Here is a 23,516-nt window from a genome sequence, read left to right on the forward strand (position 1 = left end):
AATGCTTATCACTAACCTCACATATGCATTATCAGTGACCCTATCTAAGCTTGTCAATAACCCACATCTCTTCGTCAAATAGTCTTGTAACACATAACTGTCGTCACATACAAGAATGTGTAAAAGACGAATTAAGCGAAGTTGGAATAGAAGAATTCCCATAACGGAGTTTTTTGCATAAAATGTGCAGATGCTACTTGTATTAAACATGGAAATTAATCAACTATTGACTTACATTATGCTTGCACTTCCAGGCAAAGAGCTGGAGAAAATAGGATGAACAGCAATTCAGAGAATATCAGACTACTTATTTAACCATAGTATTGAGAAATGCATTATTATTTATTGACCATATTAACTCTTATTGTAAAAGATTGCATTTTACTTGTTTTTACAATAGAGATGTAAAGTGCATTCGAATTGCTGAAAAGAAATACATGAAAAGAACAACATAAGGAAATAAATGGGTTGTTATCCCTCTTTTTTAAGCTTGAATTTACTACAAAATTCAGAAGAAAGAATCCCATTCATGTTTATCAACTTTCCCTGTCAAGTAATACTTCCAAGTTGACTTCTCTGGGAACCTACTTCTTGGGTCTTTTCCTTCTATAATATTTCTCCTAGCATCCTCAATCCTCTCAAGAATTCCCTTGATCGCGATATCAAATGCATCTTCAGTAGTTTTCAACTTATTACGCGCATAAATGATACTTGGAATCATTCCTATTACCACCTCCCTCATAGCTGTAACAGCATTCTGTGGAATCCGAAGCAGAACCTTCTCAACACTGACTGTCCCATTTTTAATCCCTTGCCTCGGTATGTAAACTGAATAGCTGGTATAATTCTTAGGCAAATGCCAGAAGTATTGGGTATAAGCTGATCCTGGGTGAACGAAAACAGGTATACAACCCATCAAGATAGCATCAAATGTGGATCGCCTTGTATATGAATCCCCAGTAGGCTGCAAGCAGAAATCTGACATCATAAATGCCTTGAGAATATGATCTGGGCTATTACAGCTGATTTTATTCTTTGGGGCACAGTTAACCAAATTGCAACGTTTTCCTGACGCTTTCTTACACTGACTTATTAGTTCCCCCCGGACAGAGGAGGTTATATGAGGACGCGGGGCCCCTGCAAACGCAAAAAGGTGAGTTCGTTTTGTCCTCTTTACTCGCTCTTGCCATTGTAAGACCTCGTTGTCATTCGAGGGATGGAAAAAGGTCGGGTATGGAATTGCAAAGTCGTTATTAGCATAAGGACTTGATTCTATCGTCAGCATTGTCATGTTCTTTGTTTCAGGCAAATTCATGAGCTTGCTACCCCAATTAGTACCTAGATAGCTTGGCCTCCTAAAATCCCAAGTGATCCTCCCAGCCACAAAGAAGTGGTCCCACCCATACAAGCGCAACCACTCAGGTCTTCCCCTTAGCCAGCTTGTGAAATCCAAGGCTCCTGCATCCTTTGCTGATAAGTTGAACCGGCCAAACATATACCGGCCTGCCTCTAGACCGGGGTAATAGGGTGCATAGATTGCAGATGCCAAGGAAGAATTGGTTGTTAAGCACTCATATTGCTTCATTCTAGTATGAAACATCATTGCTGAGCTAAATTGGTTAGTTTCATACCAACTTTTACCTGACATCACACTTTCAGAATTCTCTGAACTATCATTAAGGTTAAGCCTAGAGCCAAAACCTTCATTTTCCACATAAGGGCAGAAATTGAACTTTTTTCTGAGTGTCTGACATTTTGTAAGCAAGTCTTGGTTCAATCTTGTAGGGAGATCATGCATGTAGATGTAACGGCCCGTGCAAGGATCTTCAGGAACGCTACTCGCGAGGCTGAGGCCGAGGTACATGCCTTGACTCTGCCAAATTGTTTTGGCATAAGTTGAGATATATGCAAACTCAGGCAGAGAAAAATGCAGCAGCAAAAATCCTAGAGCTGCAGCAGCAACAAAGCATAAACTCTTCTGACAACCTCTGAAAACCTTTGGCATCATAATCATGGATTTGGAGAGTATTTAATTTGATAGATACAAATTTTGGTAAAAACAAGTCAGCCTGTGTTAGATTTATTACTGCTCATTGTGGCTTGCGTATATGAAGAAGTTCATAACATGTGAAAATGTGATGGTAGAGAGATTCTTACCATTATATTGCTCATTTAAGGAGAAAAAAATTCAAACAATATGTTACTATGCTAGTAGTATTTACATAAGGACAAAACTAGTCTTACATGCACGCAATGCGTGCGATAGCGTGAAAATGAAATTAATTTGGTAGAAAAATTATTTTTATATTTTGTTTTCTCAAAAAACTGATGTTTAGTTTAAATGTATTACTTTGCTCCCTTTTTCAATCAAAATGAAACAGTTAGTTATCTCTTTTTTTTTCCTTTTTTTTATTTTTTTGGTGTCCCCCATGTGTTGCCTTATAGAATAGAGATTCTCGTCCAATGAAATTTGACAACTATTATACTCCATTCTTCAGCATGCTGCCTAGAGAGATGGAAATGCTGCCTAGAGAGATACTGTTAGGATAATCTCCCCAAATCCCAAATAATTAATATTATGGTATTTGTAGAAAAGAAAAAGAAAAGAAGTAACTTGTGAAGAAGGATACTTTGGTTGACTTAAAGTCACCAATTTATGGCAAAGGCTCTAGCCTCTATGTAGCCTAAGAAGAAACAAGTCTAAGATGGCAGCTTAAGCTTATTAAAAAGCTTGACTTTTGTGGCCAAATTATAATGATGGCTTATTGGAGAAGCTCATAAGTTATGCTTATGTATTTGCATTGCGCGAGAGTTCATAAATGACAAGAAGAAGAAAAAGAACAGAAGGTGTAAGTGCAATTCTAGAGAAGGTTAGAGTGCGCACAAATTCACAATACATAAAAGTGATAGGAAGTTTTGGTGAGAGAGATAAACACATATTAGTAGCGAGAGACTAGCGAGATAAACACATATTAGTAACTATAATGATGGCTTATTGGAGAAGCTCATAAGTTATGCTTAAGTGTGATCTATTCTAAATACAATATAGCTAAGGCAAATTGGTATAAACCCTATGAACTATAGCTTAGGTGCATCCAGCACAACCAACTATGACTTATAGCCAAAATACCACCAAGTAACGATTTGGATGCATTGCATGCCTTAAATGAGGCTAGAGACCAAAATTCTCACCTCAAAATAAGTCATCTAATAAAATAAATGAGGACGGAGACTTGGGGGAAAATGGAAAAATAATGAAATAATATTAAAATTCTCTCGTCACCGGTAATAATTCTGGTCTCCGACCTCATTTATGGTACGGACTGCACCCATATCGGTACTTGCTGGTGTTCTGGCTATAAGTCATAGTTGGTGACATTGGGTGCGCCTGCGGTATAGTTCAGAGTGTTAATGTCAATTTACCTATAGCTAATATTGCAATTATAATAGTTACATTTGTACTCCCAAATATTAATAGTAGAGTTTCATATCTAGGATCAGAATCATAGATTTTCCCTATTATTGAAAAGCATTTTCCACGTAAAATTATTGTAGTTGTCATTTTTGCATATTATATGATATTTTTCTTCCCGATATTTTGCATTTTTGTTGCTTATTTCCCAACAGATACACTATTATAAAAGAAGTCAACAGCAATCTTGTATATGTACTCTTATAAATGAAGTCTTCACTTGTGGATCATTTGACCAATAAACGCAGAGCGAATGTCAAGGGGTTTGCTTAGATTGGATTTTTTTGGTTTTCCTAGGATAGGTGAAGTACGTTATTGTTGTGGTCCTTGTTTGGGGAACCAACAGGAACTAGTAAAATACGACGCACATATATAATACTATATTAACGCCAGAAGTATGTTTATCCTTTTATATAAGAGTGTGGCCACATGGTTTGTTAATCATCGGCTAGTCAAGCAGAAAACTCACTGCAAAAACTATTGAAATTGCTTCTCAAATTAACAAAATCAGATGGGATTTTCATTTCTTTATATTTATTCAATAATTTTGTTTCTGTTGCGAAAACAGTGGAATGGCAATTCCACTATTAAGCACAGTGAAGTCCACCTGACATGTATTCAATACATGGGTGAGTTTTTCTTGCCGATTGCTGCAATTGTTGATTTCTGTAAAATACACAGTAAAGTTTGTATCTATAAATACTGTCATTTGTAAGAAGTGAATACACTCGACTCATATACAATACTCTTCTGATAAATTCCTTTCAGTAACATTCCTTCTATATATATTTCTCACAACAATTTCCTATTTTTATTCATGTTCTTTATTTCCTTAAAATTTTCACTTTTCAACATAGTATAAAAGAGAAATGAACATCTTTTTTGAGTAGAAAAACACCGCTTTCATATTCAAATAACATGCATTCTTAAGCAAAAGAATATCATATATTGGATATGAGAACATCTTTTATTGAATTGTGTTCCAAATGAACATCTTTTATTGAATAGAAGAGCATCATATGTATGAAGGGAAAAAACTTTTTTTAGCAAAAGAACATTGCATCAAAGACAAGAAAAATATTCTACAGAGTAAAATATCACTGTTACGTATGGAATATTTTTGTTAACAAGCTGAAAACAATATCGTATGTTGGGATATTTTTGTCAACAAGCCGAAAACAATATCGTATGTTGGGTAAAGAACATGTATATTGGATAAAGAACATGTATATTGGACAAAGAACATCTTATAGTGGATAGAAGAACATTGCTTGATGCTTAATACTGTGTGGTCCGCTAAGAATCCAACTCAGTCATTCCATGTTAACATTCATGTAGTGTACTATTAAATTCAGAATGAAACACACACTTGCCAATATTTGTGCCAGTATCGCGACTAGATCTAAGGTTGACATGCCCTTCAACACTCAACGGTATCAACATATCGACATCGTAAAGGCTTTCGAGAGAATAGAGGTATCAAAAAGTTTCGGTGCAGAAGAAATAGAACAGCCAAACTGTGATCTAATAATTGGAAAGAAAATAGCCAAAAGATATAGTGATGTTTTCTGGCAAAGCTACTTCTTTCTACAGTTTTACATAACAAGAACTGAGGATCCCTGTTTCAAATTTCTCATCGTCTTCTGCTAACAAACATGATTTTAACTAACGAAGCTTCAATGTCATCAACAGAACAACTCAATTTAACATTAAGAGCAACAATGACACTCTCAAAATACATACTAATCTTTCCTGAGTTCCATGTATTCTCGACGAAGACCATCCTTGTTGAGAACCAAAATTTCCAGATTGTCACCCTGCCCGAACAAAACAAGAGTCAGTAGACAGGCTATTGAAGCAACCCTACATGATATCTTTCCCATCTGCTAACCAATTCCACTATGGCACCAAAAGTTTTAAGCTACTTCTTGTAGGGAAGCCCGGGTTTATTGGGGGGTGGGGGGTGGGGGGTGGATTGATGGTTAACGTTACATTCCATGTCCAAAACCTTAAGCACTATTCTGTACCCGGAAACTTTATGGTGTTCATTGGCAATAGATTATAATGTTTGGTACACAGAACAGCACAGACTTCCAAGCAAAATTTTCAAGAGAAGTTACACGCTTGAAACCCATAACATAGATGCCCGTTTGATATGTAGTAACTAGTAATAAGAGGTGGTAACTGTGATGAATTTATAGGAAATTTTTCATTTTGTGGAAAAAAGATGCTCAATCCCAATATGTCCATGTTAATGCTTATCCCTCCCCAAACAACTTTTTCAATAATATTCTATTACGACTTCAAAGGTGGTTTTGAGTGATAATTAAAATTATCGAGAAAACCATACGTTTAGGGAAAATGTTTTGACCATGGACGTTCACATGAAACTTTCTTTTACAAAATTACATATAAATCAATTTTGGTTATCACCAATTATTACCATTTACCGGCTACCAAAAGGGCCGTAAAGCATGTCATTTGCCATTCTTCCCATTCAAGAGTGAAAGAACTGGCGCTTCAAAGCAAAGCAAAAAACTTACAGTGTAAATGTCCCTCTCAGTTGCAGATGCAAATGCAGTTTTCACTAAATCTATTGCTTCAGGTTCAGACAGTGGTGTCACAGCATCCTGCATACGCCAAAAATTTTCTAGTCAACTAAAGTTGTTGGTAAAGAGAGAAGAGAAGAGAAAAATAAAGGGTACAAAAGAGGGACAACTATCTAAAAATAGCCAGAAAATCCACAACACACCTGTACAGGTAATAGAAGGGGGCTGGGAGATTTTAGCTGGTTGTCCAGGAAAGGCATGATAAGCTTCGCACCAGAACCCTGGGAGCTGTACCCAACCTTCTCATATGACCCCACAGCATCATATGTAAAAACACATCCCTTGCCTGAAGCATTTAGACATTAATGACACATAATCAATAGGCTTTCTGTTTCAGTAGCTTGTTAAGACATTAAAAGCATATACATGAATAGAACAAAAGCATCAAAACAAAGACAGCAAGACTTCCGTGAGGTACCTTCACTATCAAGGCCACCCAATACATTGAATGCATAGTAAGGGAAGAAACGTTTATAGTAGAGAGTGTTTGAAAGGAGCTGAGCCATTGCAGGGCAGCTCATCTGCTTGTTGTGTTGATGCTGATAGATCTGGGTGCAATTACAAACAGAAGAAAGTTATATACAGATATAAAGATAACAAATATGTTACTGTTTATCACACACCAGACATAATTCATAGATCACCCTGACATAAAATAATTTTTCAACAAGAACCCCTACATAACGGTCCTATCATACAATACCACAAAATAAAGAGAGTAAATTGTTTATTGGAAAAAAAAGCTTGTTCTATTAGTTCATTTCTAATTGAGACGACTATTCAACACTCCACAGCTTCTTTTCACAAAAAAAAAAATAATTTAAATAACCTACTATATATTGCAAGTATTTCTTTTTCATCAGCGAATTCCTATGAGGTACCTCTGTGTTATTAAACTACAAGGTACCCCGCGTTTTCAAAACCACAGTGAACCATATACCCTTAATGATCGTCTAACATCAGAAATGTCGATAATTAACCTCTTCGCCAAAAATCCAAGATCAGGTACTCTCATTGTTCCCATTATCCCTTCCACCAATCTCAACAAATTTTGGTGTTCCAATTAACTGCTCCAAGGATTAACTAACAACATTTTCCCGTTTTTAGTTATCAAGGGTATATAATGGATTTATTACAAACTTTATGGGTACCGCGTGCATTCATTAAAAGCTCAAGGATACCTCATGAAAATTCCTATTCATTATATCATAATAGATGGTCATGTATCGAAGTAAGGGTCAATTGAGAATAGCCTCTCTAGTCTCCATCAACCCTACATAAATCAATCAAGCTCACCCTTTTACCTCACCTAAGACAGGAGCCTCAACTGACACAAAGTCTTTATGTTGGTGCAGAAGTTCTTGTCAAGAGAAAACATAAAAGCTTGGAAAAGATAGTGATTTAACTTTCCACATCAATCTATATATATACAGTAGATCCTACAGCAAGTTTGGAACTTTGGACACAAGTTTCCAAAAAAAAAGAAGAGCAGTTCAGCTTATTGTTCTAGCATAGATCAATGAGACACAGATCATATGGAGATTGGAGATACGATCAAAGCTTCCTTTCCCACCTAAAGAGATAAATTAGATAGCTATCAAGATCCCGAGAGAAAGAAATTGGGAACTGCTCCAATCCAGTCTAAATTTCGTCTTATCTAATGTTGAGCACATCTTGACCTCAGTAAAACGTCGAAACTATAATTTCAAACTAATTGTAGTTCTTGTACTAGCTTCTATAGTAACTCAATTCCTAAATCCCAATATCCCATCTGTTCAAACGATGCCCGACAAATTCAAATTTTGATAAGATAACCATTTCCTCGTTGGTTAGCCTAACCATCCACAATAGCAAAACAATCCATAAACGTCATCAGATTAAACTCTCATCACGTAGTATTTACTGCAGTTAACATTTGTTAGGTAAATCAGCTCTGCTACCCATAAAGTTAACTCAGGATCAATCTGTGACAGATTCAGTTTTCCACTCTGTGAAAAGCCATTCCATATGTGTGATTCAAACCACTTCGCAACCACTCATTATAGAACCTAGGTTACCCAACAGCCATTTTCATGCCTCATTAAAGTTCTTAAGCATAGTATATAAGAGAACTTCAGTCTTTTATAATTGGTAAGAACCTCTTATTTCTTCCAAAAATTAGATAGTACGATTCAAAGAAGTAATTTTGCAACTACAATCTATAGAATATGCTCCAAAAATTTTGAATAACAATGAGAAAAAGTATTTTCCCATTTGTCAAATCCTGACATAATAGCCGCAAAACTAACACTCGTGAGACGCCATTCCTACATCACTGCACATGTTAGCAGAATATTTTCTATGCTTCCAAGACCTGAACAGGGAGTGCTAGTGAATGATTGTAGGTATGATCATGCACTAGGTCAAAGAGATACACCAGCAACTACGTTGGTACAAAACATAAAGACTACTTGGAAGATGGAAATAGACTAGCAACTAATTTGGTAAATAAAGTCTGCTTGAATTGTCTAGGTTACTCAAACTCTTCCTCTTAACTTAAGTACCAATGCGTGATCCTTGCCGCTTAGACATGGGCATGGCACTTTTAACACTTTGTTTTGGACAAAAGTCTTGGAAAAATTTCATTCCATAACTGAGACTAGCATTAGGAGTTGGGACACATACTTGTGCCTAAGATGAGTTCTTGAGTTTGAGACTTGAGTAACATAACGAGATTTCTCGCAACAATTTATTTTCTTTTCATTAACTCCCTCCTTCCCATAATATTTGGGACACACTCCATATCCGGCAGTCTTATGTAATTGCAAAACTTCTATTTAGGCATGGCCAATAGTTTACTTAATCATTTCTCACTCTTCAACAATACCGCCCACATATAGGAAATTTTGGCAATATCAACAAAAAAGTCAGTCTTGGAGATGTCCATATATATGCGAGTTGCGACCTTACCAGCTAAACTATCTCAACGCAATAGATTGCAACAGCTGGATTTAGGCTACACAGAACTAGGAAAAGCTTCCCTATAGACAGGTAATACATGTTAATCAGCTAAACTTCCTTTTAACAACAGATGATTACCGAAAATATTGTACTCCATCTATTAAGCAATAGGTAATGTCATAACAAGAACCACTTCAATGTTATCTTAGGCCATTCTAACTTAAACATATTACATTTCAACTACAATCTACCTTCTCCACATTCTATTTGAAAACTTCTATGAAATTGAAGTAGTACCTAGCTAAAGATATTTGAATCTAGTGTCTCTTACAGCTCATTATCATTAATACCAGTTTACAAGATTTGAAGACCTTAATTTTTCGATTTGAAAATGGCAGGATTAGACGAGCAAAAACGTTAGAATTTTGAAGTATACAATTTTACTTTTAGCATTTATCTGTCTCAGGTTCATCAACTGATAATGGAAGCAAAGTAAAATCAGTTATTGAGCAGTGTAGCCACCTAGGTTGCACATAGACGGGTACGGATACGGGTGCGGATTCGGGTACGGGGACGGAAAACGGCAAGATTTTGAAATTTTAGGAAAGGGTACGCGTACCCATACAGGATACGTATCGTATCGGGTACGGGTGCGGGTACGAGTACGTGACCTAGAAGAAGTACCATGCTACATATAGCCACTACTATGATTTACAGAAATTTAAGACAACTGAACTAAGATCACTTATTGGGGGAAAAATTCTAATCTTTACCAGATGCCTTGCATCTAAATGCTTTTGTAGAGCCCTCACATCAGCCTGAAATCCTGATGAAGCCAACACACTCTTTTCAGCACTGCAAAATCAACGAGACAAGCAATCAAAAAACATACTGGGGGAGGGGGAGAGAAAGTTGACTGCTTGGCAGTTGACAACCATAAGATCCAACAGTGAAGTAAAAGACCAAAAGTACATTTACAGTTTTAACACATTTCAAGAAAAGCAGCACAATATACAATGCCAGAATAATCCCCCCTGAAATATATACACGAGAAAAGAAAAATCAACCATCATGAGGTTGGATGCAAAAAATTTACATATATTTGAGATGCAAACTACTATTTTCCATGAGAAATATTTGTAAGCACAACCCTGCCTACCCTGGTGATGTTAGTTTCCATTTTGATGAGTAAAGGTATGACTTTGGCAATCTGCACAGTTTACAGATCTACTAATTTTCTGATAGAAGTTCCTGAGTTATAATCTGGATAGTCTATATTGATAAGCAATGCATTTATAGTTCATACGGTGGAGGACATGGCCTTGAGATTCGTGTTGAAAGTAGCTCGCATATAACAAAATGCAAGAGCAAGAGTTGCAAGCTCAACAAAAATGATCATTCCACAAACACATAAGTTACCAGTTTCTTAAACTCAAAATAGCATCATTTGTCAGTACCATTAAAAGATTAGAATCGCCAAAACATTATTTCCTTCAAATGTTCTGTTTATTTTAATAAACTGCAAAAACAAGCTTTGCTCCACTGAAACATACGCTTCTAATGTAATTCAGCAAGACAATGCAATCCCCAGCTCATAAATCGCCAACAGTAGCGAGCAAGTTAAACCTAACTAATATCACAACAGAAACAGTCAAATGCACAAAATGCATTTCGGCATATCCAGTAATCCTCAATTCCTAATGATCTAGTTTTAAATAAAATCAAGCAACCAACTCTATCTCCAAGGAAATGTTGCAATTCAGCCTATTTCAAACACTTTTAATCATTATTGACATCGCCGTAAAACCCTAAGATTGAAACGCTAACTAAATCTTTTGCAGAAAGGGAAAGAAATGTCAATAACAAACTCATTCAAATTCTCCAATCCAACAAATCAAGGTTCGAAACAGTAATTAAAAATAAAAATAATCAGTAAAATTCAGCAAACAACAGAAATACATACGACGCAGAAAAGAAAAACAAATTCGAAAAAGTAAAAATTGATGTGAAAAAAAAAAGGAGGAGAGAGAAAATTACAGCTTGCAAATCTTGGAGTAATCGCGAGTGAGAATGTTATATCCAGTAGACATTCGAGTATCAGCAGCGATCACACAGTAGTCTACACCAGCTACTGCAACACATGTTCTGAGAAAAAAGAAGGAAAAAAATGAAGCAATTATACGAAATTGTAGATTGAGAAGAAGAGATTAGAGGAGAGAGAAAGTTACCCTCCATTGAAATCGTAAGGAGACCAATTTGCGTGTTGCTTTGTCATGGTGTTTTCGTCGATCGGAGAGAGGAGAGAGAGAGAGTGTGAGTGAAAGAGAGTTTAGGGCGAGAAGAAAGTGTTTTGGAGGTTGAATTGAAGAGCTTTTTTGGGTAATGTATGGGGGTTTATTCTAATGCTTTTCTTTCTGCGCAAGATTCAGAGATTGAGAGATTCAGCGACGTCGTCTCGCTTTCTTAGACTATTGTATAGTACTACATCTTAAAAGATGGCGCTATGGGCTAGAGGCTTGATCAGGTTCGATATACTGGCTTGTGTTTCGTTTGGCCAAATTATAATCAAGGCGCGCATATATAGTCTATATCAAGGATGTCTTAGCCTAGTGGTTAAGATTGAGCCATTGAGGTGCTGTGAACAATAGGTTAACAGGTTCGAATCTCCCTCCCCTTCTTTGTACTTTATAGAGGCTTGATCAAACACGACATACTGGCTTTTGTCTAATTTGGCTTAAACATATCATATCCTATCGTGTTTTGTGCGTTTATTCAAAATTAATGTGTGATCTTGTCATGCCGAAGTTTGTGTCTCGTTTATTATTAAGTACCTTCCTTGTGCATGTGTCATGTTATGCAAACATGCACATTAAGGAATTATGTCGTACCTACATAGTGCAAGTGTCATGTCGTGCTTCAGGCCACCCCGACCAAATGTAGGACTGTCAAAAGCTAATCCAATTTGACAATCCGACCTAAACCTAACTCGAATAAGCGGGTTAAGGTTTGCATTTTCGACCCATTTAAGTAGATGGGTTGACACGATTTGCCCGTTTAATTAAACGAGTTAGGTTTAGGTTGACATTTCCGACCTAAAAATGACTTGTTTTGACCTTATTACATTAAACATATAGAAAATTCTCGAAAAAAATATATTAATAAATGTAAAATTTTGTTAAAAAAAGTAAAATATCACTAAAATAAGTCATAATCATTCCAAGAAATTCTAAATTGTGAACTTGCTCATTTAGCTTTTTAAGAAAATAATTATTTTTCAATATAATGATAATTATAGTTAAATGGGTTATATGGATAACCCGTTTATTAAATGGGTTGGGTTAAGGTTGAGTTTTTCAACCTGATTATTAAATGGGTTGGGTTTGGGTTAAGGGATTCCTGGCCCATTTATTATCGACCCGAACACGAAACCGGCCTAATTGTCAGCCCTAACCAAATGTCGTCTTTAATCCTATTAGGCTATTACTACTACTAGAGTGTTGTTTTTTTTTTTTTTGTTTCTAAAGATCTTATGATTGGAGGAGGATTTTATAATTTTATTTTACACTCTTGTAGTATATAGTAGTGTTTTTAATCTACACTTGAATACATATTTGTCTCATTTATAGGTGTTATGAATGTTTTTTACCACAAGTCATCCACTCCCGATCTTATGTCACTATAGTCTATAGATGTACCATCCTTTAGGCTTTAGTTACACCTAAGCATAAACTAGAATCTGGATATACGGTGATGGTTGGCAATTAGATGTAGTTTGGCTATTTACTAGTAACCTTTTTTTTATTGATTATATGGATTGATATTTCACTCTCACTCTGGTTTTTGCAATTTTGAGGTTTTCCACACACTAAATTCAGTTCAGTTCAATTCAGATCAGATCTGGACAATACTTTTACTCTCACATATCACTATTCAGTTCAGTTCAATTCAATTCAATTCAGTTCAGTTGTTTTATGTCAAAGAGAACAGACCCTTAGTTTGTATTACATATTTAGTACCTTTTCTCGTAGAAAGCAGTAAATATGTGAGAAGGAAACATGCAAGATGCAACTAAAGAAAACGAAGTACAAGAGTATAACCAAGAAACCAATATCATAAACGTGGTAATCAAGATTCAACCTAAAGTTATAAGGTGCTTACAACCTTATCATTTCTATAGAGGAACATACAGTGATACAGACAAGAACCACACCCAACTTACTTCCCAGCATATTAAACCTGCCATACTAAAACACAGCTTCCTAATATAACTAGCGTGTAAAACATTAATTGATACTAAGTTAGTCCATACAAATCTCCAAATTTCAGAAAATGTGCACATAATACAATCAGGGAAAACCCTCTAAGAAGCCTTTATATTCTCCTCCTGTGATTAGCTGATTAGCATACAAGTCAGACTACCAGCTGAGGACCTACTGGCTACTGCATCCTGCATAATGAAGAAGTCCACAAATCATGATTAGGGAATCCGAAAAAAATGTTCATGGAAGTCGAGTACTTTAATGACCTTATTTTCTTCATTTATTACTCGCTAATATGAAAACAGAGAGGGACAAAATTAAAGAAAAAGTCGAGGAGGACAGGGCAGTTGTCAACCAGAAGTGAGATGGGGGTATGGTTGGTATATTACCCTCCAGGCAATGATATATTTATATCAGTGGTCGATGTCCTTCGCTCCTGCATAGGATGTGTGTTCGGCCAATTATCTCGTTGATAAGATGTAGGCGAAGTGAGGCTCTGCATCGGGGCACCAGAATTATTATGGTTGTGACCTTGGCCATTACAGCTGTCTTTCTCTGCAGTAGAAGGCGGGGGAAGGGCGGTTGTAATTGTAAAAGGAGTAGGTGCAGACGGTTGTTGTTGTTGTTGTTGTTGTTGCTGAACTTTATGCTTCTTTGGCTTGAGCTCAGGTGGGTTAGTTGGTAAGAAACTCCCCACAATCACCTGATACATAAAAAGTGTTGATATGAGAAATTTTGTATTTTCCCTTTTCTTTAGAAACACCCTCTTTTATTATGGTCACGAATGGAAAAAGAGAACAGAAAATTCTTAATTTATAATGCAGAAATGTGGTCAACAGTTGTCAGTTACACCATCAAACTTAAAATTATAATGATATTAACACTTGGTATGATAGGGAAGAGCATATTAAAAGAAACAGGGTGAAAGCAGAATGTTTACCTGAACGGGGCTAGCAGCGATCAATAGTCCAGCAACGCATCCCCCAACAACTTGACCATTAGGACTTGACAGAGAGACACTCAGCCCACCTGCCCTATATCTTGTACCTTCTCTTTCAGTAGGTGTAAAAGATCCACACAAGTTTACTATTTCAAAGCGTCCCTAACAACAGCAAACATAAATTCTAATTGGCAAAAATAAGTCGGGTAAAGCAACTCAGTTCAACAAAACAAGTTTGGTTCAGTGCAAATAAGCTAAGTTCAGCATAAAGAACTTGAAGACAACAACGCTAAACTTTATTGTAACTGCATGTTTCACAAGGCACTGCACCACTGCCTAACTTGAGTATGAACAATAGGAGTCAATGGGCCAAGTTTAGAAAATGTTATTGAATCATAGATAGGAAAATTGGTCAAATGAAAAAAAGGGAAGTAACATGCAAAAATAAGTATTTACTATTTACCTCGTACGTCAATGTACCACCAGAAGAATCAGATTGACGAAGTGTAGCATTTGATACCATTCCATTAGCTGAAAGAATGCAAATTGCACGTGGTCCTTGTTGACAAAAGGATATGATTTTTGCTGTAACATCCTGAACAAGCCAGTAACCAACCAATAAGATGAAGTAGAGTTCACCATAATTAAAGCAGAATATTCCTTGGTAAGCATTTATGGGGCGAAAGCAAAGAGTCTTTCCCCAGTGTTGTCAACATAGATTCCCTGTCCTACTTTTACTCGATAAAAGTTTATTATGAGAATATAAGCCTATTTCTTCCATTCCCTACCCTACCCTATTTTTATTCGATAAAAGTTTATGACTATATAAGCCTATTTCTTCCACTGAATGTAATATAAAGGCAATAGTCCATTTTTTGGGTTTTATGCTCCAAGGCAATATTTGCTCACAGAAGCCTTTGTGTTCAGTCAGTCTATACTCTGTCCCTATTTGTCGAACAGCCTTCGCCACACCCCTCTTCCTCCCCACCCCAAAGGTAAGATATAGTATTGTAATTTGTAAAGGTTTGACAGCAGCTACCAACATACATTCATGTGCACCTCCAGACATTGAAATGACGCAAACTATCTAGGCTTAAGGCATGTAGTAAGAGACAAAGAAGAAAAATGGAAACCTTTGAATTCATTTACAATTTCCAACGCGTATCTCAAACAGATCTCTAGGCCATAGTAAGTATACTAGTGGTCTTCATTATGATCAACCACCACCGGGTGTAGTATCATCCACAGTCCCAAAAGCCATCAGGCTTGTATTTCCATGGAGATTTTTCACCAACTCAGTAAAAAATCTGAAACCGCAAGTACTTTTGAATTATCTTTCCAAGGTTGGTTCAGACTACCTCAGTACTGTGGTAACAATAGGTCCAGACTAAGAAAACCAATGGATAGCTGGAACTGGAAGACTGTAGAGGGATGCTTCGAATTTGGAAGCTGTTCCTCTTTTTTTATTTCAAGATATTCCACCGCTGTCATTAAGAGGTCTCCCAGAAATAGCTTGTGGGACTATGACCTTCACTAAGAATCTCCCAAGAGTCTCAATGCTGCCTAAGGCCATCAGTCATAGCCTTCAAATATGGAATTCTCTGAGGCAAATTGTTTTCGTAAGTGATTTGTTCACGCCATAATAGTCCAATGAAAATATGTGGTCCATATGAGAAATGTGGACTCAAGCAACCCCAAAAGGAAACCTAAGGACAAGAAGCCTTCCATTCAAATGTGTGTTCTTGAGATTTTCCACCAGCCTCCGCACAGAGTCTCACAAAGTTGTGCGCCCAACTCCAGCCTCCTTGAGATTGAAATTTTTTTTTAGTTTTCATTATCCTTAGTTGTCGATTGCGAAACCATCTTAATGACCGTATCACTACTCATGTTAATGGCTTTGTCCTTGCTTTTCGCAGGCAAAAGATGATGCTAGATCCTAAATTTCGTTGGGGCTAAGTACTCCATAATGCATGTTCCTCATCTTTAACTTTGTCGGCAACAAGGCATTATCATTTTTTGGTAAATTGTAGTTCTCACTCCTGATAATATATATTTTTCTTTTTGTTACAATCGTATGTCTATTTTCCATGTACATCACAATTCAAAACCTGTCTCAAGACCTTTGAGCAAAAGTTTCTCCGCGAAGGTTGATGAAATCATGATAGTAAAAGGTACTCTCAGAAACATAATGTTTGAGGGTTTTGAATACATATTTCCTGTGTTGATCCCATTACATGGCAACTCTTTCAGCACCAAAATTGGAGTCTCAAGAAGGGGTCTAGTACTTGGTGTTGTTGACTCTACTCTTTGACAGGTTCTCTAGAACAAGAGAGGGAGACCATACGACTCTCAGTCTCTCAGAATCTTGAAGACAAAGCAATTGGGAGCCAAATTCAGGTAGAACTGTGCAAGCAAATTGTCATAAGGTGTCTGTAATGCTGGTCGGTCTAAATCAGGAAAATTTGGTCTTTCTCGTGTTCTAAAAATGGTAATTTCTGTATCAGTGCCTGACCAGTATACAACAAAAATACACTGCGGATTGCAGAGAGAAAAGATTTTTGAGAAATGGTTAATCTAAATTCTAACAGTCTTAGATTAGGAATAAAATTTGGCACCTTCCCCATGCATAGATTATTTAATTATAAATCAGAACAATCTTTCGCACGCCAAGAAATTTCAAGCAAATACCCAATGATTGCTTTGAGAGGGTGTTAGCCACCTTAACAGGTTAGCACAAAATAAGAATAGGTCTTTCACCTTCTAGTCCATAACGATAAATTAACCTAGAAAGAAAAAGAAAACCAACTATCTTGTTAAGAATACTCCGTTTTACGCGTTTAAAAGAAAATACCCCACTTTAAACAAGAAATTCAGCTAATTATATTAGTTTCGAACCAAGAAATGTGTTTCGAACACATACATCATCTTACTGATGATATTATCATTTGAGAGATAATGGTAGTCGGTAGAGGGATCATTGAGTTTTGAAACCAAAAGGATACTATAGAGACTTTGAAAAAGGCGAAGATACGAATGTAGATTTTCAACAAACACAGGGACCCCGCATAGAGAAACCCTTCTTTAGTCTTCCTTTCTTTTGCATAAACACGAAAATGAAACAAGAGGTGGGCATTGAATTCATCTTCTCACACAAGTAGTTGTCTATTGACCTTGGAACTAGGAATTTTGGTCTGCATTTCTTATAGCACAGAAAACCCTTTTTAATCTTCCTTTCTTTTAAACACAAAAATAAAACAAGAGGTGGGCATTGAATTCATCTTCTCATACAAGTAGTTGTCTATTGACTTTGACCTAGGATTTTCAGTCTGCATTTCTTATGGCACTATCATTTCATGGAAAACAAACAGCCAAGCTCCCACAAAAGACTTGCATATGCAACACAAATAATATATCCTTTTTAAACTTATACATCAGAACTGTATTACTTTCTCTTCATGACTTACCTCACCAACATTAACTGTTATAACATGAGGAGTAAAGTTAGCTCCATCAGTACGTCCAAATTCGTCACCTGCATCAAGGTACTAAACATTGAATATATATAGCATATACATGAGAACAAATAAATTATACTCTGTTTTCATTTCACATTTCTAACTTAAAAATGATTACTATTACTCTTCTTGCAATTTCAACAACTTAAGGCCAGTATAAAGTTGGAATCAAACGCCAAGAGTCTCTTCAATATACTGACTTGTCAAGGGTAAAAATTGAAGTGCATCTTGATCTACTAAGGCTAAGAGCCCCTCAAACGCATATTATGTAATTGACTAATTGTTGCTGGCAGAGTAAGAGTACTACATGAACCCCCCTCAATGTAATGCAATTTCATGCAGAGTCTTTGCATTACATGCAGAGTCTTGATTTTGGCTTAAGCAATCTTAATTCTCAAATGTGAAACATATTCTAAAAGATACAAACAGCAACTAGTACTAGATCCAATGTAGCGTACTGGCAGATAGTCCATGAGAATAATACTGCTAGCAATCATCAACTGATTCTCAATCAACCCAAACTGATCATATGCAGAAGAATAGAAGATGACTCAGTAGAGCCAAGAAAGATAAAAGATTAAAATAGCAACGGCTGCTCTGTGGTGGCAAGCCTCTGCAAGCATCGCGACACCCTTCAATCAATCATCAAGCAACAGTATCCAATAAAAAAATAGTAAAGACTAGCTTAGGCTTTCCTTTCTGAAGATTCATTTATTTATTTGTTTGTTTCTTCGGAGGTAGCCCAACAAATAGTTTTGGATTAGTAGGGGTAAGGGTGCACGCATTGGACCTCCCCAGACCCTACCTGAGCGAGAATACTACTTCATGTTTGCTGCTGTATTTAGGAATTTAGAAGAAAAGAGCAATTTTAACATTAATTAATGAATGAGTAATGTCATTTGTAAACACAAAGCTCCAGAACAAAATACACAAGCAAAGGCCGACTGAATATGTTGAGGGATCCTGAGTGATTTTGTTATATCATTTGTTAAGCTCTGTCCGCCTTTTTTCTCAACTATGAAGTTGCTTGTCGCCTAAGGTAAAGGACACGTCAATACCAATACCCATAGTTCAGTGCCACTTGCATAAATCATCTTCTAAGCTAAACACCCAATATAGATACACCACTAAGTGGTTCACCTTGCTAAAAGAATATATTTAGCCTGAAAAACAAAAAGGATCTGAACAAAATCCAAACGGATTGAGTAGAAATACCCACTAATGTATTTAAGACCTGTGTGAAGCAAAATACAAATAACTCTATGGTAACATTGGTGTACTCGTGAAGTCAACGTGCAATATTACAGTAAAGCTTCCACAAACCCAGGACTGAAAACTAATTTATTCTTGGAGATGAAAATGGATATGAAATCTCACAGGCCACAGAGGATCAGATCCTTACTCACGCAACCCCAATTAGCTACCACACAACATGAAGAGTAATACTATTTTCTTATGCATAACTCTTACAAAGTGCAACCTGAATAACCTGACTGATATTTGATCCTAACAGATTGCCTTGTATAAATGTAGAGGGGGAGCTCTACTTAATGTTTATCAAAGCTTAAAGACAGCTGACTATCCTAACATGGTGATTATAGTGCTTTGATATCTATTGATATAAAGTCCAGGGAACCTGAAAAAGGATATACTTCCTCTGTTTACTTTTACTTGCAACACTTCCCTTTTATGGCAATCTCTAATTACTTGCAACACTACTACTTTCGGCATTGATTTCTCTCTATCTCTCTCCTCATCACATGGGCCCTATTTTATTTCTCTCCATCTCTCTTTTCTCCTTGGCTCCTGTGCCTCCCCCCATGTTGCAAGTAAAACTAAACCGAGGGGAAGTAACTAACTGCAAAATTTCCTCTTATCTGTGCTGCTCACAAACCTCTTGGAAGAATGAAATGCTGACATTTCGCAATAGATGGATGAGCAACTTGACATTCACATCTTCACTATGAGGTCATTCGCATCAATTTCAGTATATCTTAAACTTCAGCTGCACTGTTTTCCATGTCCATATAAGAACCAATGACAAGGATGAACACTTAAGAGTACCAAATTTTGAAAGCTATGAGTTAGCTCCACGCCAGCATTATTCTTACAAACTAGCTCCTCTGAACCAAGAAATACTACTAATGCTGACAAAACTTTGGGACTTTTTAAAGGGTTTCAAGCAACTGTAATCAATCATCATGCAGAACCTTTTTCTGTTTTGGGGATGATAAATCATAGAAAATCTCATAAACTGAGAAATAGATCCATTTCAAAGCATAAGCTAGCTTAACAATACTATACAGATGTAGGAGTTCGTCAAGGTACTATATGATTCTAGGTACCTATCTAACGCAGCAACTAGCTACAACAATTGCTCTCTATCTCAAAGTTCTCTTTCACCCCTCCGATACGCAGATAAAAACAGAACATGTTAAAGCAGCATGATCCTCATACCACATCCAACACATACATTCAGCATGGTTGCATAAACTCAAATTATTTAAATTCTAGAACCAGCATTATGTAATAGTCTCTCTTGATTTTCACAAAAATAATGAGGGTATGTGATAAACTTATCAACAAAGAAACAAGAACGTAAGCAAATATCTCAATAACTTTCACAACTAAATAAACCACATGCTTGCCATGTTTGTGCATCAAAGTTCAAGATATATAAAATATAACATAAACACCCACATACCCATGGAAACCATATCATATCTGGGCTGTTGTTTGGCCTCTGAAGCCGCTGATTTCCCCCTACCCCGTTTCCCACTTGGATAACTACCAGCTGATGATGGTGCTGATCCTGATATCGGCATTGGCGAGTATGATTTCGATACACTACCATCTGGACCATATTTTCGAGGCCTTCCCCTCTTCTTTTTCTCCATCAATCCTGACATCCCAGCACTTACTGGAGTCACAGCCCCAGGTGACATAGCTGTCTGAGGATGCCCATGAGAAGGGGATTCACCCCTGGATGCCACATGATAATTCGACGGAGCCTCTGCTCCTATAACCGTCACCCCCGTTGTCATATTTTCTTTGGCCTCCATGCATATATAATTATGTATTCTTCCAATTAATTACAGTATATTCCAAATATGCCTTCAAACTAGTAAGATCCTATATAAGCCTATTCCCTGCATGCACAATTTTAAAGAGTATAAACTTTATCAAAAACCAGTTAACAAACTCAGCTTTGACATTAGCTTTAACTATCAAACTCTTAACAATTCAAGAAAGCTTCAGTAAGGAAAAGATTCTATACATCTAACCTAGCATGCTCTGTCCAGTGTAACAATTTATGAACCCTAAGAAATTGAAAGTCTACTCATAAACAGAAACCACTTCATATTCACTTTTGCAAAAGGAAAAATTAACACATGCAAACTTGAAAACAATGAAATTAGAGAACAATCACTATGCAAAAAAAAAAAAGAAAAAAAAAAAAAAAAAAAAGCTATGAAGGACCAGGAAGAAAATATGCAAATCAGCAAAACTTAAAATAAAAAATGAATCTTTTTTCTGCTTCTATACTGAAAATTCATACCAGATTCATACATACATCTAAATATCAACTAAAAATCAACTAAACTTTCCCACATTATGTTCAATTCTCCTCTTTTTTTATAAAACCCAACATTTTGTAAAGTACACACTAATCACTTACTAACCCAAAATCATAACTTTTTACTAAACCCAAAAACAAAATTATAACAACTAAAACACAGTACTTAAGTAAGATGTGTATGATTTATGCACTAAGTAGCTACTTAAATATTTCATAACATAAAGTAAAAAAAATCAAACCTTTACCAAAGTTCAGAATAACACTTCAATGCCATCAAACGACACCTTTCCAAGTATAAAACGACAGAAAAATCATCACCTTCAAGTAATGAACAACTTTTCCAGCAAACCCAAAATCACACCTAAATTAAAGTTGCAAAAAAATAAAATCTTTGATTGTTTAAGTGAGAAATTAGAGAGAGAAAATACAATAGAGAGAGAAAAAAAGAGGGTGAAATGAAAATGAAATGAAATTTCTACTGGTAATAGTAAAAACTTTGGAAATTGCTGAAAAATTTATAAAAAAAATTAACTTTAATTTGAGCTACCAAAATAAACTATAGTAGTAGCAATAATTAATTACAATAATTTGTGGGGTTTTGCCAAAATCGAAAATAAAATTCAATTTGAGTAGAAGTTTGGAATCCGGCAAAAGGGATTTGAATTTCAAGGGGTAAGATGGTGAAATTAGGTGAAGAAAAAAGACAATCAAAAGTAAAAAAAAAAAAAAATTAATAAATTAAAAGTTTGTAAAAAAATAATTTATTGGTAATTAATTTCTTATAAATAAAAAAAGTTAAAAAAAAAAAAAAAAAAAAGCTGGCAAAGAGTAGCACGAGAGAGTAAATTGGACCCTTTATAATTGGCGTTGACCAGACCTTTGTCTTTTAGCGGTCAATATATGGATGAATTTACGAGATTAGCCTTGAAAATGGAGGTAAAATTACTAAGTAAACCAACGCATGAGTCTGTAAAGTGTTGGGGTTTATGTTGGTAATCGTGTACTTTGTTGGTCCGTCATATGAATACGTATGACACAAGGTTGACTGTTAGAGACAAATAAGAAAATGTAGCAACTTTTTTAATTCAATGAATATTAATTATTAATGTATTTTTTGCACCAAATTCAGTGAGGAGCCTTTTTGTTGTTCAGAAAGTTCTCATCTTTGTGTTAAAAAGAGTTTTGTTTTATCCTTTTTGGAGCTTACTAGCGAACATTCTGAAACGCTACATAAGAAATATATTGTTTTGAAATAATAGATAATTTTAATATAAAGAATTTACTTCCTCCGTCCCAAAATATAGTTCTCATTTCCATTTTGGATGTCTCAAAATATAGTTCTCATTTCCATATTTAGTTCCACATTTTTTCGTAATTTGTCTAGAAAATCGTGTCCCATCATTTATTTGCTTCTTGAATTTTGTTTTTTCCTTTGTTTATTCAACCAAAATGTTACAATTAATGCTCTTTCACCAATTATCTCCATTCTCTCTCCTAAAATCATCTTTTCCCATACAACATTTATTTAAATAAACAAAAAAAAATTTACTATCCCAACTTGCATAAATTACCGTGAAAAAAGGGAAATGGGAACTATATTTTGGGACGGAGGGAGTAATATTTTTGAATAGGAAAGGGAAAGACATTAAATGCATTGCATTGAAATTATATATTGTTATATTATTTTATATAATTATGAGTAATTAAATAGAATAATATGTTTTTTATCTAGCAATTCGAAAGCATACGTTAGCTTTTGTCTTTTTAAAATTAAGAAAAATTATATTAATAATAGGTATAATTTTGAGAGGCAAAATATATCGTCTACCTAATTATTTATAGTCAATAGAATTAAACTCAACAATAAGAAAATAAGGTAAACCATTTAATATTACCCTTCTAGATAGAGGTAACAGTAGTACTTCTTAAGGGCAATACGTGTAATTAAATAAGATAAATCATTTATTTTAAAATGATAACAACAATAATCACTTGGTTTAGTTGTTAATCCTTAATGGGTAATGTTATATGTAACTTTTAGGATTATATATAAGCATTTAATATATTTCTAATAGAGGAAACAATTTGGAAAAGCAATACAAAATTACACATTAATTTTGAGTAATAAATGCTTGATTTGATTTTTTCTTTCCATTTTAGGCATCTAACCCTGCCTATGAATATCATTTCCATCTTTAATA

The 23,516-nt window shown here is 35.6% G+C and overlaps 3 protein-coding genes across 6 annotated transcripts; all 3 read right to left on the reverse strand.

Annotated features, from left to right (window-relative positions):
• Positions 1-508: 508 nt before the first annotated feature.
• On the reverse strand, positions 509-2,005 carry LOC104905572 (probable xyloglucan galactosyltransferase GT11). Its single transcript, XM_010694160.3, has one exon. The coding sequence runs from the start codon at positions 2,003-2,005 to the stop codon at positions 509-511; it is 1,497 nt and encodes a 498-aa protein (XP_010692462.3).
• Positions 2,006-4,965: 2,960 nt separating this feature from the next.
• LOC104905413 (proteasome subunit beta type-1) lies at positions 4,966-11,465 on the reverse strand. Its single transcript, XM_010693960.4, has 7 exons — positions 11,250-11,465; positions 11,059-11,166; positions 9,795-9,876; positions 6,500-6,629; positions 6,225-6,367; positions 6,016-6,102; positions 4,966-5,289 (listed from the first exon to the last, which is right to left on the reverse strand). Exons 1-7 carry the CDS (start codon positions 11,294-11,296, stop codon positions 5,215-5,217), a joined length of 672 nt encoding a protein of 223 aa, XP_010692262.1. The 5' UTR covers positions 11,297-11,465; the 3' UTR covers positions 4,966-5,214.
• Positions 11,466-13,114: 1,649 nt separating this feature from the next.
• Positions 13,115-22,024, reverse strand: LOC104905412 (AT-hook motif nuclear-localized protein 7). Of its 4 annotated transcripts, none has more exons than XM_010693959.4 (7): positions 21,561-22,019; positions 20,440-20,884; positions 17,685-17,752; positions 14,684-14,815; positions 14,221-14,382; positions 13,670-13,983; positions 13,115-13,468 (listed from the first exon to the last, which is right to left on the reverse strand). In XM_010693959.4, the coding sequence occupies exons 2-7, from the start codon at positions 20,795-20,797 to the stop codon at positions 13,459-13,461; spliced, it is 1,044 nt and encodes a 347-aa protein (XP_010692261.1). In that variant the 5' UTR covers positions 20,798-20,884; positions 21,561-22,019; the 3' UTR covers positions 13,115-13,458. The 4 variants fall into 4 exon arrangements, with proteins under 4 accessions (XP_010692261.1, XP_010692259.1, XP_048496806.1 ...); XM_010693957.4 differs by having other exon boundaries at positions 21,555-22,019; XM_048640849.2 differs by lacking the exon at positions 21,561-22,019 and adding an exon at positions 21,295-21,458.
• Between the last annotated feature and the right edge of the window lie 1,492 nt (positions 22,025-23,516).

Source organism: Beta vulgaris, chromosome 1 (assembly GCF_026745355.1).
Source record: "Beta vulgaris subsp. vulgaris cultivar EL10 chromosome 1, EL10.2, whole genome shotgun sequence".
NCBI classification, from domain to species: domain Eukaryota; kingdom Viridiplantae; phylum Streptophyta; class Magnoliopsida; order Caryophyllales; family Amaranthaceae; genus Beta; species Beta vulgaris.